The 21159-nt window shown below is 35.3% G+C and overlaps 1 protein-coding gene across 1 annotated transcript in view; it reads right to left on the bottom strand.

Moving 5' to 3' along the window:
• Window positions 1–21159, bottom strand: part of LOC138308325 (collagen alpha-1(IV) chain-like) — a 34084-nt gene that overhangs the window by 8809 nt on the left and 4116 nt on the right. Inside the window, exons 3-30 of the mRNA XM_069249318.1 lie at window positions 20922–21056; window positions 20147–20191; window positions 19625–19687; window positions 18925–19005; window positions 17583–17660; window positions 16694–16756; window positions 15897–15974; window positions 15421–15582; window positions 14805–14867; window positions 14459–14557; window positions 13671–13724; window positions 13022–13118; window positions 11328–11450; window positions 10389–10694; window positions 10003–10083; window positions 9181–9278; window positions 8592–8789; window positions 7921–8089; window positions 6908–7018; window positions 5543–5757; window positions 5053–5206; window positions 4691–4807; window positions 4034–4204; window positions 3666–3755; window positions 3116–3277; window positions 2412–2507; window positions 1084–1173; window positions 444–577 (exon numbers count right to left, since the gene is read on the bottom strand). Of these exons, the coding sequence (XP_069105419.1) occupies window positions 444–577; window positions 1084–1173; window positions 2412–2507; window positions 3116–3277; window positions 3666–3755; window positions 4034–4204; window positions 4691–4807; window positions 5053–5206; window positions 5543–5757; window positions 6908–7018; window positions 7921–8089; window positions 8592–8789; window positions 9181–9278; window positions 10003–10083; window positions 10389–10694; window positions 11328–11450; window positions 13022–13118; window positions 13671–13724; window positions 14459–14557; window positions 14805–14867; window positions 15421–15582; window positions 15897–15974; window positions 16694–16756; window positions 17583–17660; window positions 18925–19005; window positions 19625–19687; window positions 20147–20191; window positions 20922–21056 (3333 nt within the window). The remainder of the gene's footprint in view (window positions 1–443; window positions 578–1083; window positions 1174–2411; window positions 2508–3115; window positions 3278–3665; window positions 3756–4033; window positions 4205–4690; window positions 4808–5052; window positions 5207–5542; window positions 5758–6907; window positions 7019–7920; window positions 8090–8591; window positions 8790–9180; window positions 9279–10002; window positions 10084–10388; window positions 10695–11327; window positions 11451–13021; window positions 13119–13670; window positions 13725–14458; window positions 14558–14804; window positions 14868–15420; window positions 15583–15896; window positions 15975–16693; window positions 16757–17582; window positions 17661–18924; window positions 19006–19624; window positions 19688–20146; window positions 20192–20921; window positions 21057–21159) is intronic.

Genomic DNA, 21159 nt, shown 5'->3' with positions numbered 1-21159 from the left:
TTTTATGGACAGTACAAAGATGATGTCATAGTGTATTTATTTAGTCTTATGATTAATTTAGAGGTATTTCAAGTTTTTGAAGGTAATTTGTGAGCAATGACTATGGTTTGTCATTTTTTTTCTCTTTTAAGGTTGCGGAAATGAACTTGCCTGCAGATATAGCAAAATTTGATCTCTCGCTAATAAAATCAACCATCTGATCAGTGAGTTTACAGTATGGAGAAGCCAAATCACAACCAACATGTTTGACTTTATTGTTACTGTTAACTACATTTCATAATTGACCGATCGCCAGCAGTATGTAACGATGCCTTGTGCTCTGAAATGCACTCGTACCTAAATCTTGTAGTAAATGTTTTAGCATACACAATATAAAATGCAAAGCCATGTTGGGTATCCGCACCGTTTGATACTTTTGTCTGCAAGCAGTTGAGAACAAATACCTTTTCTCCTTTCAGTCCGACTATTCCTGGTCGGCCGTCCTCTCCGTTGGCTCCTTTAACACCAGGTGCACCTCTACGTCCTGTTTCTCCACCGATACCATTCAACCCTTCATCTCCCTTCAATCCTTCAAGTCCTGAAACATGAAGTTTTTATATTAGATTCATGAAACAGGCATTTTCATTTTAAATTATTTTTCCCAACTTACATTCAATTTTGATCCTCTGGATTCCAAACATTTGTATCCTAACCCCAAACTGTAAATATTGCATATTTTCTAGAACGTTGTATTTCATTTGCTTAATCAATATTAAATCAAATCCATTCCGTGACATTTTCTGTCCATATTGTAAGTTTTCAGGACTATCGGTGTTAAAATTATCATAGGGCCGCTGTATTTTAATTCAACCAAATTGCTTACTCCTTTCAAATTTAATCCAAGAGATTGAATAAGTAATTAAACTTTGACCTTTTGAACTTTATTGCATTTTTGAGAGACAAACAATTTCTGCTTGAACTTCTTCAACTTTTGTAAAACTAAATTTTCAAATTTAAGTTAGTGGTGTGTGAAAAATAATATTTTTATTTTAATAACTGAGAGTATGTCCACAATTCTACACAAAAGAATAAATAAATTTTAACCTGGGCGTCCCATTTCACCAGCTAGTCCCTTAAAACCTTTCAGTCCATCAAATCCAGGTAATCCATCTTCACCAGGTCGACCCACACGGCCTGTAAATTAAAGCAAAAGAATCTCAGTTAGGTAACGAATTAGAGGAAATCATAAATCTCTTTTAAATATATTGTCTCGCCATTCTCTCTATTAAACATCATTATATTGTATCATAAGGCTCCAATATATTGTACCAATATATTGTATCATCAAACCCACCATTCTGTCTATAAAGGTCCAATATCTTGTATCATTAACTCTTTGCGTACCATTGTTGACTGTAGTCAACAGGATTTTACCCTCCTCTTCCCCGTTGTCAACTTAGTAGACAGGATTTTACCCTCCTCTTCCCTGTTGTTGGCTACTAGTAGACGGGATTTTACCCTCCCTCTTCCCTGTTGTTGACTATAGCCAACACTTGATATTGACGTTCATTCTTAACAATGAATTTCCTATTATATTCAAATTTGTATACTGTGATATATGAAAAGTATTTTTAAGTTCAAAATAAATTTTCTGGATGCTGAATGAATATTTATTTTGACCATGTATATCGTTTTAATGGCAGAGGAATAAGATAAATCAAACAAAAGTTATCAATATCAACCAAATGGCGGTTTGTTGCACCTTCGCTCCAGATTGCATTATCAAAATAAAATCTTGATGCAGGTTTCAGATTATTCATAAGAGAATTTCAAAGTAAGTTTCAATGATTCCACTAACCTTAAAATGTTTAAATCAAATGAATTAGCACACAACAATTGGACATTTTGTCTTACATTTTCTCAAAAACCTTTAGGGGTGAGACTTATAACAGAGCATGGAGGGAACACATAGTATAGAAAGTGTTAAAGCTCCAATATAGAACATTATGTCATCAGACATACCATTCTCTCTATATGACACCAAAACTGTATATATAGTTGGTAATATTCGTGGAGGTCTTAATTTCGATAAATATGTGGATTCATACCAATTCGCGAAATTGAATACCTTGCAAAATTCATTAAATTAATGATTTTACAAATGGTATTAGCTGTCATATGAATGATACTTTCAAAAGCTACTAAGGTAATTCGCAAAAATATATCACCGCCAATATGTCCTGAACAGTATCTCGCCAAATTTTACACCTGTGAAATTAAACAACTATACAGTATATCAAATCAGCACTCTAGGCAATCTCTTTGTAAGACTCCAGTATATTGTTTCATCTACAATCTCTTTATAAGACTCCAGTTTGTTGTTTTATCACCAATCTCTTTATAAGACTCCTTTTTATTGTTTCATCACTCACCATTCTCGCCTGGCCTTGATGATCCAATCTCTCCAGGCAGGCCCTTAAGTCCATTAGCTCCTCGCAGACCATCCAAACCTGGAGATCCAGGTAACCCTACAAAATAAATCATTTCACAATCACATTATGCTGTTACGATATCCAATCATAGATACTGTCCAACAGGTATAATATATACCGGTATGTAGTTGTGTTCCCATCAACAAATGAAATTAGAACTTACTTCTCCTCTATTCTGATGAGAAATAAGAATTGTTTGTAAAAATTGTTCATAACATCCAAATTAAGTTCCATTAACCATTTTCATGTGTGATTAAATTTGGACTTCTTTTTTAAATTTTGATTGGAAATCACAAAAATGATAAACCTTACAGGTACATAGAAAACCATGAGTCTAAATCATGAAATTAAATTTTGTTAAAATAGGGATGCATGACATTGTTCCATAACACCCATGAAAATGATAAAAATTTTTATATCATACAGTAATGAAGTCCTGTTTTCATTCTTTCAAATATTTGCGTAAATAATTTGGCCGCGGTGGCTGATTGGATAAGATGTCCCAACATATTACCACAAGCCCTTGCTAGGTAATGACCATTGTTCATATTTCAGACTTTCCAACTTTCATTCCCCACCTAAACCTGACATATCCTGACCATGGCTATCAATGGGAAGTAGTTAAAGCAAAGTATTAATCATACCTCTCAGTCCAGGATCACCAGATAGTCCCTGAAGTCCGGGTAGACCTGGAGGTCCCATGACACCAGGGTAGCCATCAGGCCCCGGGGCACCAGCTTCTCCCTTAGGTCCATATGCTCCAGCAGCACCGGGGACCCCTGCAAACCCTGCTGGCCCTACACTTCCTATAACACAAAGACAGAAATAGTGGTAACAATAATTGTCTAGAGAGGGACAAACATGAGTAGAAAAAACACTAGTCTCTGATAACTGGGTCAACTATGATGGAGTAATTACCATGTCGTCCTTATTAATGGGCACTCTTTTTAATTTTTACTCATGCAAACTTAGAGGACACAGTAAACGGTCTCTGATGTAATCTTATTTCCATGACGACCACTTGCTCCCTAAAACTTGACTTTGTCGTCTTGGACAACAAAAACATATTCTTACTTTACAGACATGGTGGTCCCCATTACCCTATTCACCAGTTGTTTCATAAACATAATCTATGTTTCCATAGAAACGTGTCTAGAACTAACACCCACGAACAGGTATAGACAGTTGTTTTACCTCTGCTTCCTTTGAGGCCCGGTAATCCGTTTCTTCCAGGTCGACCAACAACACCAGATTCTCCGATGTCTCCCTTGAAGCCTTTCAATCCTGTTAAACAGAAACACACACACATAAAGTACAACATAAATGAACAATGAATGCACATAATTAGTCACAATCTCACTTTTTGTTTGAGGCACAAGAATATTTACTATCATGTATAACTTCACTAAAAACATTTCGAGATCAAATGTTTTTTCTTCAAAAAGGACTTCAAAGTATTCCTAAAAAAACCAATGTATACTTGAATATGAGTAAAAAATTTATAGAATTTTTGTTTTGATTTAAACTGGTTTTGATTGTTGGCAAAGTGATCTCCCTTGTACCTGCTAGACCAGGAAGCCCCTGCAGTCCTCTGTCTCCTCTAGCTCCTGGTAGGCCATCAGCTCCGTCGAGTCCTGGGAGTCCAGGACGGCCTACAACACCTCGTTCTCCCTCAACACCATTCAGTCCAGGCAGACCACCATCACCAGGGGCACCGTTCAGGCCAGGGAAACCTAATAATTGATCAAAGATAAAAATTCAAAAAACATGACAATGGGTCAAAGGTCAGAGATCAAAAACCTGTTATGGGTCAAAGGTCATAGTTAAGGAATTTTTGCATTAGGTCATAGGTCATAGTTTAGGAAACCTGACAATTACATCATCTGAAACCACCAAAATGGTATGAATGGTCCAAACATCAAAGTTCAAGATACTATAATGCATCAAGACTGTTGCCTACTAGAACCCAAGAATGTATTTATATATTTTTTCTAAATATAGCTGGATATATTCAAATGTATTGCACTGCTTGGAAAACCAATTTTATTCAAGGAATTGAAAAAAAAATTATGCTAATATTTTTAGTACTGTGTAGTCAACACTTTCAGCTTGTAAGATCTTTCAGAAGCAGATTTGAGCCATTCGAGTGATCAGAATATTCTAGAAGTAGGATAGAGTAAATATGAGTTAGGCTCCACATGATGAGTAGTCTAACTGACCTTTCTGTCCAGCTCTGCCACGACTTCCAGGAGGACCACGGATTCCTGTTAAGCCACTGTCACCAGGACGACCATTCAAACCTGGAGTACCAGGGAGTCCAAGCGCACCGGCAAAACCTGAAAAAAAAGTTTTCGTTTATAGGTAAAGACTTTTATCCAATTTTGATACCAGTAGTTTTCCCATATATAAAAAGAAAGGAGAAAATCTTGCAGCAAGACTGAGGTTCAGTCAAATCTTTTGATATATCATTTCATGAACTCATACACATTCAGTTTATATTCACAAATCAATATTTCATTCATCAAAATTTTTCTTTCGTGATTAAATATTAATGTCAACATAAATCCTTTGTATAACCAACCCTTCTCTCCTTTTTGTCCAGCCAGACCAGGGAAGCCTACTCGGCCATTTTCTCCCGGGAATCCATCCTCTCCTGGGAGACCGGGTAATCCATCTTCTCCAGGTAACCCGGGCAACAGGACATCTGGGGTGTTACCAGGGAAACCCTGGTCTCCCTATCAGGAAATAAACATAATCACTTTGATAGTTTTCACTTCTACACACTTTTGAAAATTTGAACCAGGAATATTGAAATTCAGATGACAGTTATGGCAAATGCTTTTTTTCCACTGGCAAAACAATTATATAATGATTTGTATAATAAGATCATACTGTTTACAACCGGAATCTAGAAAGTTCTTTTTAAAAATCCTAATGTAGTCTAACTGGGTATTAGCTTCTCTGAGAATTCTCTGTAATCATATGTGAACTGAATTTAAAAAGGAAAAGTTCAAATATGTCTTTATTGTGTTATATAGTATCTTATATTTCCTTCAAGTTATCCGACTTACCGGAAGTCCTGGGAAACCATCGAGACCATTTACTCCTCTCTGTCCCTTCACTCCCGGGGCTCCATCCAGGCCAGCTTGTCCTGGCAGTCCTGGGTATCCCTTAGGTCCAACACGCCCTCTCTCACCGACAATACCATTTCTACCATCGTCACCAGGGAAACCAACCCTACCAGATTCTCCGATGATTCCATCCTCGCCACGGTCTCCAGCCATTCCTGTTTTACAACAAAGATGCCAGACATGTTAAACCCCTGAAGACACATTTGAACCCTTCTAATTCAAAAGCTGGAACAGTTCATTATGAGTTTTAAGGGGAGAATGAGTTAACCTCTTGACCTCATCTTCCAAAAGGTTAAAAAATAGGTAGATTCATATGAATCATTTTCTCTGGAATATGACAGTGTTTTAGAGAAAAATTTCCAGAACCAATAAAAAATCAAGGTACATAAAATCTGTTTTTTCTTCTTGTAATCTGATGTTTACTAAGAAAGATCTTGCCAAAGTTGTTTTTGATTTTTCTGCCGAAATACACAATATAGCAAAATTATGGCTTCAATTCAGGTCAGTAAAGAAATTGAGATGTGGAAGAAAGCAGAAGATATTACATCAAATTAGGTGATATATTAGGTTTTAAACAATATGTACATGTTCAGTATAATTCAGTACACAAGCAAGTAATAAACAACCTGATAAAGACAACTTTCTTGGATTTCCAATTTCAACATACAATATAATACAGCATAATAAAATGTTATATAACCTGTTTATACCGTTGGCTATAAAGACCCTTTTTTATTTTCCTTAAATGATCTTTATAGACAGTTTTGACTGAACATATATAGATCAAATATCAAAATCATGATACCTTAAAGCATTCATTATGATAATTTATGAGAGATTATAAAATTTCTTTATACAAGAATGGTTGACATTGTTTAATGTTTTCTACACCATCACCACCACAAACACAAAGTCAGTGAATTCTACTAAAGATCAATTTTTATACAAATGTATGCAAAAATAAATGAAGGCAAAATAGGAATTATTCATCATGAGCACAAACAATTCATACAGCTTAAAAGATTCTTTGTTTCCCTATCCAATTAGCATTGTAATTTTTTGAAATATAGGATTATAATAGGCATAAATTGTCTATAAAACTTTAATTTGTGAAATGTTTTCGAATAGCGCATTCCAAAGCATGATGTTATGGAGACGCAGAATAACCGGGGGCATAAATTATCTACCAGTATACAATTTCAGATATCCCTGTTTCCATTGTCTATGATATGTGGATTATAGTGCACAAATGCATTACAGCCTATTAACGAATAAAACCATATCTAGTAATTAACATGTACATACCTTTAAGTCCTGGAAGGCCAGTCATTCCATCAATTCCAGGTCTACCCGAAATTCCGACGTCACCTTTGATGCCTGGGATCAGGATAGGCAGTCCTGGTTCTCCTTTAGGGCCTGTACGACAGATTATCATGTACCATTGTATTTATGTGTGGTTACGTAATATTCATCCATCTTCATGCATTAACCAGGCAACAGAATTACACATCAGTAATTTCTCCCGCACTGCTTTAAGTTAACTATTACGCATGTACCGGTAGGTAAACTGCAGAGAATCAAATAGAAATGATACATGTCTGATATTTTCAAGCAGATGTGATGGCAAGCCTCGTTTCTATAATTTGAACTTTCTCTGATTGAGATACACAGGACATGCTAAACTGAAAATAATCAATTTTACTAGATTAAGAACTTATGACTTATGACATTTTAAATGTCTTTCAGAGCAAAATTTTGGATTTGATATTATAATATTTTTTTAATTTAAAGCATTACTCAGTCATTTAAAATTATCAATTAACAATGACAATTTCTTAATCAGAGTTACTTCCCTTGATTATTTTTTTTCTTCTAATTTTTGTTTTCATTTTCTGTTTTTTCCTAAGTTGTTTTAAGTAATGTGCTTTGTGTTCACATCAAATTTGTAACTTAACTTGGTATTATAATTAATTAACTATTAATTAATTAATTTGTATTTATATCAGTTTGAAATATTTCTGACAAATTGATGAATCTTTTGACAACTTATACACTGTCACTGTATATTGAGCTACTTGATTAATGACTACACACAAAAATATTCTACATCCACAAGTGACCCCCACCCCCTCTCCCTTTGTTATGATTTTCAAGTGCCCTGGTCCTTAATTACAGTAATTAACTACATAATTAGTTCATATTTATTATCAGTTTGAAATAATTCCTAGATAGTGATGACAACAACTTGTACATTGAGTTATTATAAACGACTATAAAAATATGATATTCACAATATTTAAATATTTACATAATCTTACCCATCACTCCTTTAGCTCCATTTTGTCCCGGAATTCCAGCAAATCCTTTCTCTCCACTTTGTCCAGGGAATCCTGGGAAGGCGTCACCTGGCAACCCTTTAGATCCCCTGGAACCTTTCATGCCGTCAATTCCATCTAATCCATCGATTCCAAATTTTCCCATCTCACCCTGTCATCACCAATAGAACTTCATTCAGTACCACCTTATACTGTAGGCACATTTTTTTTAGTGATGATCACAGAGTTATTTTTCACATTATCTTAGTACAGCAGCAGAGTGTGAATGTAATCTGATGTTAAACTGGTGATGTCTATAGTAACATCATCCCAAAATTCAGTATTATTATTTAATCTGAAAAATCAGCGTTAGCGATTATCTTATTTTAGAGCTATTTCTTGGACTATATTTTAAGGACCACAGCATAAGGAATAGAGAGATTACATCTATCACAACCTACTTCCATAAATTATTTATCGTAATTAGATATTTATTGCCTACTTTGATCTATAAATCTTAGTATCTTATTTCTTTTATAGATAGATAGAACAGTGGTATTATGCAAATAAATTATTTTTCTTAAACTTGGCACCACATCGTCTAAAAAGTTCCCATCTCATTCCAATCTGATCCAGACAAGTCATGGATTCTATTCTAATTTCAGGAACCATACCTTCATTCCCTGGGCACCAGGAAATCCGACTGGTCCTCGCTCTCCAGTAAGACCAGGCGTACCATCCTGACCTTGACTTCCATCAAATCCTTGATCTCCTACTATGCCTTTAGGCCTCTGTCTAAATGAGTCTGGGATATCACCTGGGTCTCCCTTTATTCCCTTTATTCCAGAGAACCCTGGGGGCCCAGAACCTCCCTGTAATATAACAACAAATTAATGAGGATTTATCTCCCTTATCAAATTTGATAACCTCAAGATGTCTAAATTACCAAGTCCTTTGTTACTTGGGTTTTGTAATATATACCAGGGAGATTACTTTAATATTTGTACTTACATATAATTTATATTTGACCAGATATTTCATAGGAAATCATGTATAGCCAGTTAATTCCTCCACACACCAAAAAAAAAAAAAAAAGAGAAAATTAAATTTTTGGTGTTTTATATCTTTGCTATCTGTCTATATGACTATATTTCTCAATATTTTGTGGATCAAGTTTATGCGATTGTAACAATGTTCTGAGATATTGCAAAAAAAAAAAAATCATTAAGTTTCACCAATAATAATTCAGTAAACATGACTGACCTTACGACCTTTGAACCCAGACAACCCTGGGAGTCCTCGGTTGCCAGCTTCTCCCTTCAAACCTTGTTCTCCTGGAGGTCCATCGAATCCAGGCAGACCTACACAGACACAAAATATATAACTAGGGATTAAAGTTTGTATAAAACACCCTCATCAAATCAAACTTATCTTAAAATACCATACTTAAAATGCCACTCATCTAAAATAAATCACAGGCCAGCAAAAATTTCCTTTGCAGATGACTGAGAGAGTGACGCCCAACTTCAAAGTCGCACATTCAACCACAATGTGCTGTTATACGTGTCTTTTGATGTTCATCAAAGAACTAAATTACTTATTCTGTTCTGTTGTCTCCAGTTTTACTATGAGATAGTCCAGGGGTGTAGAGATCTAAGTGATCGGAACCCCTGGAGTATCAAGGATGGATACTAAGGCCTGAATATTGGAATCAATGTAATAGTGGTGTGCAAATTATTTATTATTTCACTTTTATTTAATTTCAACTATTTTATATAAACACATGATAATTATTCATAGGTGCAATTTTTGACATATGAATAATCATACTATGGATACACAGCATGAAAATTACCTGTATCATGCTGAAACAGTGTAAAAGCTGATTTAGCAACAATATCCGAAAACATTATGCAAATATGTGTACTTGAGAATATCAATATTTGGTCTTTTTGTTACTAACACGGAAAGTTAATTAAATCTTAGAAAAGCATGGAACGGAAACATTGCTATTTTATCAAAATCATTGGACAAGTTTTAAAGTGGAGACTACTCTGACAAGTATTAAAGGGGAGACTACTCTACCTGGTAAACCATTTTCTCCACGCTCTCCCTTCAGTCCAGGAAGTCCATCCTGACAAATTCCGCAATCTTCTCCGCGATCGCCTAAAACATGTATTCATCACTCAATCAGTTTTCTTTTTGGTAAAAGATATAACAAAATAATTAAAATGTTTCTTACACTTTGAATTTACCCTAGTCAACAACAAATTCAAATGTCTTGCCTTTCTAACCAAAGTCAAATATAAACTAAAGGTCCACCCTTAAAAGAAAGATATCAACTTAATAAAAAGCATTAAATCAAATAGATTACCTTAAAACCAAAGTAATGTAAATGTCTTTTACCCTTAAAACCCAAGTAATAAATGCCTCTTACCCTCCTTCAAACCCAAGATATAAATGTTTCTTACCCTTCAAGCCAAATTCACCATCAATGCCATCAAATCCATTATCACCGGGCGGGCCACGATCTCCCTCCAATCCCCTAGCTCCTTGGGGTCCAGTAACATCCAGACCGATCCCTGGGAGACCTGGCAGACCAGACAATCCTGGACTTCCAGGGAAACCAGTCAGTCCAGGTAAACCGTCTCTTCCGGGTCGCCCACGAAGACCAGGGAGTCCTACAACATTGCGGCCAGGTTCTCCTGGAAATCCGACACTTCCAGTCTCTCCAGGAACTCCAAATGTTCCAGGAAGTCCATCAGGTCCAGGGTCACCTACAAAATGTAAATCATTCATAACTCAATACTTTTCCTCATGATGATTTTATTTATCTGTTGCTGGGAAATATCTTTAAGATGCTTCATCACTGAAAAATGGTATTCTTTCTCTATCAAAAACAGGAGCAGAATAAGTATTCTCTTCACTAACAAAAGTTACTTACTTTACACCATTACCAACATTGAAAAGTTTGAGCTTCTAATTTTACGTCACGATAAATTAATTAATTGCAGCCCAAAAAATTCCACAGCACTATGTCATATATGGAATGAAGTACTGATTGTGCATGCACCAAAAGCAAAATAAATTATTTTATGTTATTTTTTGTATTTATTAAACATACATATACACGATCAAACACCAATTATTATTCAAATGATTTTGTATAGCTTGTTATATATGTAGGTCAAAATTTTTGTGATTTTAAGTAAAAACAAGAAAATTTCATTTTTACAGTTTTCAATATTTTTGATCAGGCTTTAAGGGCAACTATGGTGGAATCATTTTTTAATAATTCAAGGACCACATTTTCACAATCGTAGAAATGTTTGCGAAATCACAAAAAAAGTATCTTCCTCAGTCACTGATAATTTCAATATAAAAAAATTTCTCGTTTGTGCAGTTCTCACCTGTTAAGCCTTGGTCTCCCTTCACTGAGAACCCTGGTGGTCCCCTCAGTCCAGGGATACCATCGGGTCCCGGGGGTCCAATGGGTCCTCTCCTTCCCTGCTGACCTGTTGCTCCGTCCTGACCTACAAGGTTATTTTTAGCAGAGTTAACTTTCATAAAGTTTCTTTTCATCTCTTCTTTGATGCTTCAACAGAATAAAGATGTCCTGACTCTAATGTGGCTTCACATGAAACCTACATAGAGATACTGCCCCTGATTCTTAGTGTAATCTCCCCTGATTCTCAAGCAATCTCTGCTAATACTATAGAATTTCTTCCCTTTTTTCTATCCTTCTGACTCTAGTGTAGCTTCACATGAAACCAAAATAGAGTTACTGCCCCTAATTCTAAGTGTAATCTCCCCTGATTCTCAAGCAATCTCTGCTAATACTATAGAGTTTCTTCCCTTTATTCTAATTCAATATCTGATCCTTCTGACTCTAGTATAGCTTCACATGAAACCTATTGAGTTACTGCCCATGATTCTTCTAAGTGCAATTTCTTCAGATTGGAAGTGGTTATCCAGCTGTCTACTGATACTACTATATAGTTACTTCCCTTTATGTAATAGGGTGCAGGATTTACAATAAAGTTTTACCTCCCTCTGCCAGGGATCAATCTTGGGGCCTCTGGATTAATAGTTTGATGCTCAAACAATTGAGCCAAAGAGTAATTCTCTCTAGCCGAGCGATATATTGTGGCTAGTATTAACCAGGGTTACATACTCCTCCTCCAGGAATCGACTCATCCTCGAGTTTCCAGGGTGCAGGATTTACAATAAATTTTTTACCTGCCTCTGCCAGGGAATGCACTCGGGACCACTGGATTACTAGTCTGACGCTCAACCGATCGAGCTAAAGAAATTCTCTCTAGTCGAGCGATATATTGCGGCTAGTATTAACCAGGGTTACATCTACCTGATATTAAAGAATTGAATCCCCTGGTTTACAAAGTTAACTCCCCTGGCTTAACAATTTTATTTATGCCCCTCCCTGGTTCTATTGTTATCCCCATCTATTCAACTGTGTTATCTCCAACTTCACTGTAGTTGTCTCCCCTGATGCTATTGATGGTAATTCCTAAACATTCAGTTTTATCACACATGTTAATAAAATCAATATATTTCCCCCAAATTAAATTTGAATATCAAATAATCTCATTTGTTGAAAAAGAAACAGAATACAGGCAAACAATCCATTTTGAAACTTTTGTAAAACTCATTCACCCCTGAAGTCAAATTTAGATTCTTCTAAATCAAAGATTAGGCCAGTTCATTATGACACTTCACGGGTGAATGAGTTAAAACAAACATCTCAATTGACAACGTATAATGGCAAGTTGAAGTTTTCTCTGTTTCTAATAACCATTTTTGGTGTATTCTGTATTATTGATAAATCTACGTATTCGACCCAATAAGCGCCCATGTCCCTATAAGCGCCCCTCCCCCCTTTTTGAGGCCTCAATTTCAATTGCCAAGGCATAGATAAGGTCTAAAATTACATAAAACGGTATAGATTTGCAATAATTTTGACTTATTAACTTATTGACTTTTTTGACTTATTGACTTTTCATTTTTATCAATTTTTTAAGCGCCCTGGGCGCTTATTGGGTCGAATACGGTATCCTATAACTGCTCAGTGCTATTTAAGCATTACCAGGAAAGCCTTTTTCTCCAATAAGTCCAGGATCTCCAGAGATTCCCCTCGGACCGGGGCGTCCTTCTCCAGAGCCAATGATCTCTCCTGGAAGACCCTACAATGGAGTATTGTTGTCATGCGGTTAAGGTCTTCAAGTCAAATACTATACTTATATTTTTGAACATCTATAGGTAGAATTTAAAACATTAACCTAATAACATAATAAAATGCAGTTATGTTTCACACAACTTAATCAATAAAGCATTTTTTCAACTTAATAAGTAGTTAATTACAAACTGTATACTAGTAGTTAATTGCCCCTTATTGATTCTACTCCTTTAGCAACTACTAGTAGAACAATTTGGCAAATGTTTGATAATGCAAAATTTGATATAAACACATTTGCCTGCAGTTTCCTTTTTGTTAAATTAAGACTTGTCTATCATTGAGCTGGAGAAATTGCTAACAATATAAATAGTCCTTGCAACCAGAAATGCAAAATGTGGTGACCTGCTTGATACTTGGATGAACTTGATATTTCAAATACATGTAGCTTTTTTTTTAAATATATAATTTTCTAGTTCCTTTTTTATCTTTCACCAAATAGACCAATGTAGCCAATACTTTCAGCATACAAAAATAATTTGAAAAGAAAATGTATAATCACCCTTGGTCCAGCATCTCCCCGTGGTCCTTGGAATCCATAGTCTCCAGAGAATCCCTAAAACAATACAAATTGGCCAATCTCATGTTACAAAAATGTTACCAAAGGTAACTATTTTATTATGTGCCTGAATTGACAAAGCTTAAATGAAAACCCAAAAGTGTTTGATGTTATAAACATGCAAATTAAACCAAGTATATTATTCTAACGTTTTTCATGTTCAAACCCACAGTATTTTATATCTACCCTAGATGGGAAAATCTTACCTGAAAAGTGATAATGACATGATCATCAATCTTATGGTTACCTGCCCTAGCATGATTATCTACCCTGACATGGGTTATCTGCCAAGATATGAGTTATCCACCCTGTCATGGGTTATCTACCAAGACATGAGTTATCTACCCTGACATTGGTTATCTACCCAAACATGAGTTATCTACCCTGACATATGTTATCTACACTGACATGAGTTATCAGCCTTGACATGAGTTATCTATCCTGACATGGGTTACCTACCCTGATATAAGTTATACACCCTGCTTAGAGTAACTTATTATACAGATATGGATTACTGACTCCATCATGGGTTGTCCAAACAGAATTGGGTTATCTACCCAGGCATGGGTTATCTACACAGACATGGGTTATCTACCTTATATTGATGATCTCCATTAATATGGGTTATGTATATTGATATGGGTTATCTACCATGATATGGATTATCAACCCTGATTAAGGTTATCTCCCCATTCATAGACCATCAAGATGATCATGTGTTGACATCCTACCTTGACTCCTTTGAAGCCACTAACTCCAACGCGACCCTTGTCTCCTGCCATTCCTTTAGGACCAAAAGCTCCTGCAGGACCATCCTTTCCACGCTTACCCTACAGACAAGAAGTACAACATCTTTTAAATGAAAATAAGAAAAGTAGCCTCAATAAATATGAATATTCATGAGCTTTGTTTTAGAGCTTACATTTGCTCCTCAAAGCAATTTGGATCCTACAAACTTTCAGTTTTTAAGAATCTCATATTAAGAAATGAACACTCAATTATTATTAGATAATACATTTATGATAGAAGTTCTGATTGGTTTGAAGTATTAAAAGATCTATAAATAGAAGAACTTACCCTTCTGCCTTGGTAACCCTGGTTACCCTTCATACCCTTGGGACCTGGGGGACCCTTAATTCCCTGTGGAATCAAAATGTATGTTAACACATTTGTCAATGTATTAATATATCAATACAGAGAAAGTTGTTTTCATTTAATATAATAAAATTATAAGCAAAATAAGAAAAAATTTCACTTTGAGAATATCATGAATCAGCAAGCACACATCATTGAACTCAGTGGATGATTAACCCTATATCAGACACATAGAGCATAATATTTCAAAATTATTTTAGATAATTATTTACTCGATAAAATGAACATTAATTGTAAGGCGGTTAGACCAGTATCACTTGATAAACCTTGGATCATACACATATATCAGTAATTATGGCTATCTATTTACACAATCAAATGTTTAGAAAATGGGTATTAGACCTATATTAAGCATCAAATGTAACAGGGCGAGAGTAGTGAGTAGCCGAGCTTGAACCCACAGCCCCTGACTTACTGGTCTGCCACTTTACCTACTTAGCTAAAGGGAAATTCCCCACTAGCGCGAAACTAGAAGGCGGCAATATCACTACATACAATTAAAACCTGCTACAGACCTAAGACTTGAATATCTACTTACAAGTTCTCCAATGTCACCAGGGAGACCGCGTGGACCGTCTTCTCCCGGCAGTCCTGGAATTCCAGCCTCACCATCAGGTCCTACGATGACCTCACCAGGAGGAACACCTTCCTGGGACGGGGGTCCTGGGGGACCTGGAAGACCAGGATGTCCTTCATCTCCCTAAAAAGTACAAAATCATCATGGTAACTGACAAGAGGCTAAAGAGTGATCTTCAACCTACACTAACATATAACTATGGTAACAGACAAGAGGCCAAAGGATGATATTCATTCTACACAAACAAATTACCGTGGTAACAGACAACAGGTAAAATTGTGTCCATCCTATAGAGCTAATAAAATCACCATGACATCAAGACAACACAAGAAGCGAACTTTTAACTATCTCACTTGACCTTGAGTCAGTAAATAATCAAATGCGTAAAGCCTAAATCCATTTTTAAATTTTCTTTTAAAGTGTCTCCTAAGACTTACTTCTTCTCCTTTAAGTCCACGCCTGGCTTCGCCCATGTCTCCCTTGGAACCAGGAATGCCATCAAAGCCGGGTGTTCCCTGCAATAAAAAATATCACATGAAATTCAGAGGTGGTCGAGGATAAAGTATTTACTTTGTTGCTTTCCATTTCTATAGGATTATTACGTGTGAAACTGTGAAATTTTTCCTCAGATGTTAAAGTTCTTGCTCACGAGCCCTTATGCCGATATCAACAGAGTGCAAACAACTGGCTTAAAATACAACTATAATAGAAGTTGTTCTGTTTCTCTGGAACTGTATTAGATTTCAAATTTCCCAGAAGTCTCTGAGAGTTCTTCTCAGTGACACATTCGGCTGAAGATGACTGTACGATACAGTCAAAATATACCCAGAAGTAAATAACTTTTATCTGAGTTATAGAAAATTTTCAAAATCTTGCGGCTTAAAATGTTTGGACACAAAATTCCCTCTTTGTTCACAAACTTTAATGATTTATAACCTTTAATGATTTTCAAGGTCTTTGCTTTAAACATTAAAGCTTTATGTGATCAATTGCTATGCATTTTAATTTATTATCAGAAATTCACAAATTTCCTTCTTGATGTTCATAGTATTTCGGTTTATTATGTGCAGTTTGACATGGATCAGATGAATCCCAAGGGTATATGCCAATTTCTGTGCTCTATTCAGGTTTAATACTTAACTATTCCATAAAAAATGATAATGCATTCATTTTGATACTTATGCCATTTTTGACAGTTTGTAAAAATCGAGAAGGACTGAATGTTGTTTATTACCTGTAACCCAGGGTTACCCTCATAGCCACGGTCACCAGGTAAGCCACGGTATCCAGGCTGGCCCTGTCCAGAAGGAAACAATGACACATAAATCACTCCTACTCAGTCTTTCAAAGAAATTATAGATATTACATATTACATGCAGTCACATTAGGAATTATATTAGAATTTAGCTATTTTCATAATGTTAACTTAAAATATAACCAGTATTTTCCATTACTTTTTTTCATTTTTGTTAATTTTTTTCCTCTTTCAGTGCTATATGAAACCAATAAAAAGGCAAACAAATACATTGTTGCATTAGCACTGAGTTTAGCATATACGTCTATATTCTTTTAATAAATGACTGATTTACAAACAAATAAATGTCCAAACATTTTCTCCAAAGGAAGAAATAACATAATATAATCAATATGAGGATAGCCAAGAGGCCCAAAATTTGTGAAAATGAATACATGTATCTCTTTCACCCTCAAAGACAATATTGAACTCTTTCTATTTTAAGGATGGAACAGTTCATTATGAAATTTAAGGATGGAGTTAGTAAATTAAAATTACGTATGAACCATTTTTGAATTACATATTCAGGTAAGTATTGATAGTAGGTTGTTTTCTAATCTTAAACATAATGTTCTGATTTTTCTCTCTCTATTATTGTAAAGTCATATTGACACGAATAAATATCCCTTTCAACCCTGTAGATAGTATTGCCATCTTCTTATTCTAATGTTGAAATAGTTCATTATGAAAATTTAGAGGGGAGTGAACTATTTTTGAATTACATACATGTATTCAGGTAGAGCATTGATAGTAGATTGTTTCCTAATCTTAAAACTTGTGTCTTTTCCCTTTTACATGTTGTAGAGAAGTGATTTGGTATACGACTTACATCTTGTCCGCGTGGACCCGGTTCTCCAGGATCTCCCTTTGGTCCTGGTATACGCGTTTGTCCATCACCAGGCTCACCCTACATAAACAACACATTGTCATTGTCAGGTACGATATTGTCGGTTCTCATAAGTTCTCTTGTGTAACAGAAGAGGAGAAAATGAAGTGGCCAGGAGAGGAGAAAATGTAGTGGCCAAGAGAGGAAAAAATGTAGCGGCCGAACTTGGATTCGAACATGGGACCTCTGAACACTAGCCAAATGCTATTCTAACTGAACTAACTGTGATCGACCCAGTCCAGTTACACTACACTTGTATTACTTTGGCAGCATCAATAAGTTAGATAACTGTTAGACAAAACAAATATGATAACATTTTCATTACAGTATAATTACATCATCAGTCTTGACATTTTGTCAACCAATGTCAAAATATACATGATCAGTATCAAATGTGGAATTCATGATGGTAAATATAGAGTATGTTGAGAGGAAGACTTACACCACAATAGTTAACAAATTCAGAACAATCGAAATGTACTTGTTACTAGTATTGTCAACTAAATAACATTTGACATTGTTCGAGACAACAAAATGTTGTTTGCTCTTTGCCATTGGTCTAATTATGTTTTGTGACTATTATTTTGAACATCACATGTACTACTATATAACACTATGATTAATATTGTACAAATGACCTTCAGCTGACCTACAAAATCATCAATGATCTTGGCTGACCTACAAAACAACCAATGACCTTGACTGACCTACAAAACAACCAATGTACTTGCCTGACCTACAAAACAACCAATGACCTTGATTGACCTACAAAATAACCAATGATCTTGACTGACCTACAAAACAACCAATGACCTTGACTGACCTACAAAACAACCAATGTACTTGCCTGACCTACAAAACAACCAATGACCTTGACTGACCTACAAAACAACCAATGATCTTGACTGACCTACAAAACAACCAATGACCTTGACTGACCTACAAAACAACTAATGACCTTGACTGACCTACAAAACAACCAATGTACTTGTCTGACCTACAAAACAACCAATGACCTTGACTGACCTACAAAACAACCAATGATCTTAATTGACCTACAAAACAACCAATGATCTTGATTGATCTACAAAACAACCAATGACCTTGATTGATCTACAAACAACCAATGACCTTGATTGATCTACAAAACAACTAATGACCTTGACTGACCTATAATCAACCAAAGAACTTGACTGACTTACAAAACAACCAATGACCTTGACTGACCTACAAAACAATTAATGACCTTGATTGACCTACAAAACAACCAATGACCTTGACTGACCTTGCCTCCCTGAAATCCATCAGGACCTCGTCGTCCTTGGTTTCCTGGCTGTCCTGGTCGGCCAGGCTTACCAGCCTCTCCCTGTGGAGTGGAAACACACACAAATATATAAACAGGTTATGAATACAGAATTAAAAAAGATAAATAAGTGACATTTATAATCGACTAATAACTCATCATGTTGGTACCAGCTATGATTAATGTCTTAAATTGTTTCTAGAAATCCATATGAACAAGCATCAATAACATATAATGTGCTGTATCATTGTTAATAATGAAGTATATAATAATTAAACACTTCTCTATTTAGGAAAGTTTCTAAAGGACACTTTGGCTAGATAAGTAAAATTGAATCAAAAAGTTTATTATATGATGGCTACATTTATTTCCGATTCTTGAAAGGTTGAGAAATATACAGGAGATATAATACAATTTTTACCAGTTTTAACATGCAATTCTCACAATTCCTTGGAAAAAAACTAAAAGAAATGTTATTTGAATATCCTTAAATGAACATAACTCTATGATGATTAAAGATAACTAACGGTATTAGTAGAGTTCTGACAAAGATCATATCTGTTCTTTAGTCCTAATGCTAAACAGTGAATAATATGTTCCCGTATAAACTTGAATGCTCATGCTGACATAAATGATAATTCTCTATTGTTTTTTTATTGTTTGTTTTTCTTAATATGCTTACCTTAGTACCATTACATCCCGGATATCCAACTGGTCCAACAGGGCCTTCTAGTCCTTTCAAACCCTACAAAGAGATTCCATCATATCGTTAAAACGTCAACAAGTTGTCAATACAAACTTTATCTGTAATACATAGGGACCTGGCACAAATTTCTAACCAACAGTATTTATATCCATGTATATATTATAGTATATAACTACTGTTGGTTGGAAATCCATGCCAAGTCCCTGTGCTGTAATACAGTGCAAAATTGCCTTTATGGTTTAGTTTTTAATTTTAAAAAGGAAATTCAAAATAATGTAACTCAAGTTGTCAATCCATTTTATAGTAGGCAAACTTTATCTTTAATGCAAAAAAGAAGTGGCTAGTGGTTTAGTTAAAAAGAGTTCAAAACAAGGGAGTTAATTTTGTGTATAAAATGAGCAAATACAATTTTGTTAAGTTATGGCTTCCCTTTGAAAATATTAGAGTCAGAAATTTTCTGGAAAATAGAAAATCCACGCTATGACTGTGGATACTTACTGGGGCACCAGGGTTTCCATGGAATCCAGCAAGTCCCTCCTGACCCTGTACATTTACAAAGAATAATATATGTATTAATGATGAGAAAATTTAGTCAAGATTTTTAATTAAATTCTATATTGAAATAATCTTAATTTGGGTAGCAAGTGAAGTAAAGTCCTTTGTATATTCCATTTCTTTTAATCATATTTTCTTTGAACTGGACCACCTACAAATTCATTGTATATTGGATAGAATATCCATCCAAAAATAACAAAATTTACTACAAATAAAATTGGCCAAATGAGATGTATAGCTAATTCATGCAAATACTAGACAAATTTTCATTTTTTTTGACAAAGAGGTTAACTCAATGAAAACTACATAGGTATCTTGCCCTTGCAAAGCCTCTTAATCGGGTAATTTAGCTAGACTCAAAAACTCTGTCTATCCAAAAAAATTTCAACATTCAGTTGGAGTATCAAAATGGTGTAACAAATTGAGCTGTATATAAATTAACTATATACAACTTTTCTATACAGAAAGTCTCTGTTATACAAGCCTGTCTATATTAGCTGTGGTGTAAGTGATGGTCCAATGAGCTAAATTAATCTTTCAACAAAACCTTTCCCTGTTTCAAATGACTCATGATCATGAGCTTGTGGTAGCTCTCTTCACATTTAGGCTTGGAATACTAGACTGGTTCTCACCTCAGTTACCTCCCTTAGGAAAGAGAACCAGTCTTCTCAAAATACTTGTTGGAAGCTCAAAATTTTCATACGACCATTATACTTACTCTGGTGCCCTTGGGTCCAACAGCTCCTACAAGCCCCTCGTCACCCTTATTACCCTTGGGGCCAATAGGTCCTTCAGGTCCCAGAAATCCTGGCATACCAGGGGGCCCCCTAACGCCCCGCAGGCCAGCATCTCCCTGAAATATATCAAAGTCATTATTTTCATGATGATCTTCTATTTTACTTACAACAGAAATGTTAAATTTTAATTATTATTGTGGTTTTTTTTTTTTCTCGTAA

The sequence above is a fragment of the Argopecten irradians genome, chromosome 14 (assembly GCF_041381155.1).
Source record: "Argopecten irradians isolate NY chromosome 14, Ai_NY, whole genome shotgun sequence".
Lineage (NCBI taxonomy): Eukaryota > Metazoa > Mollusca > Bivalvia > Pectinida > Pectinidae > Argopecten > Argopecten irradians.
Note: the sequence above shows the minus strand (reverse complement) of the source record. Positions and strands in the feature narration are given on the sequence as shown.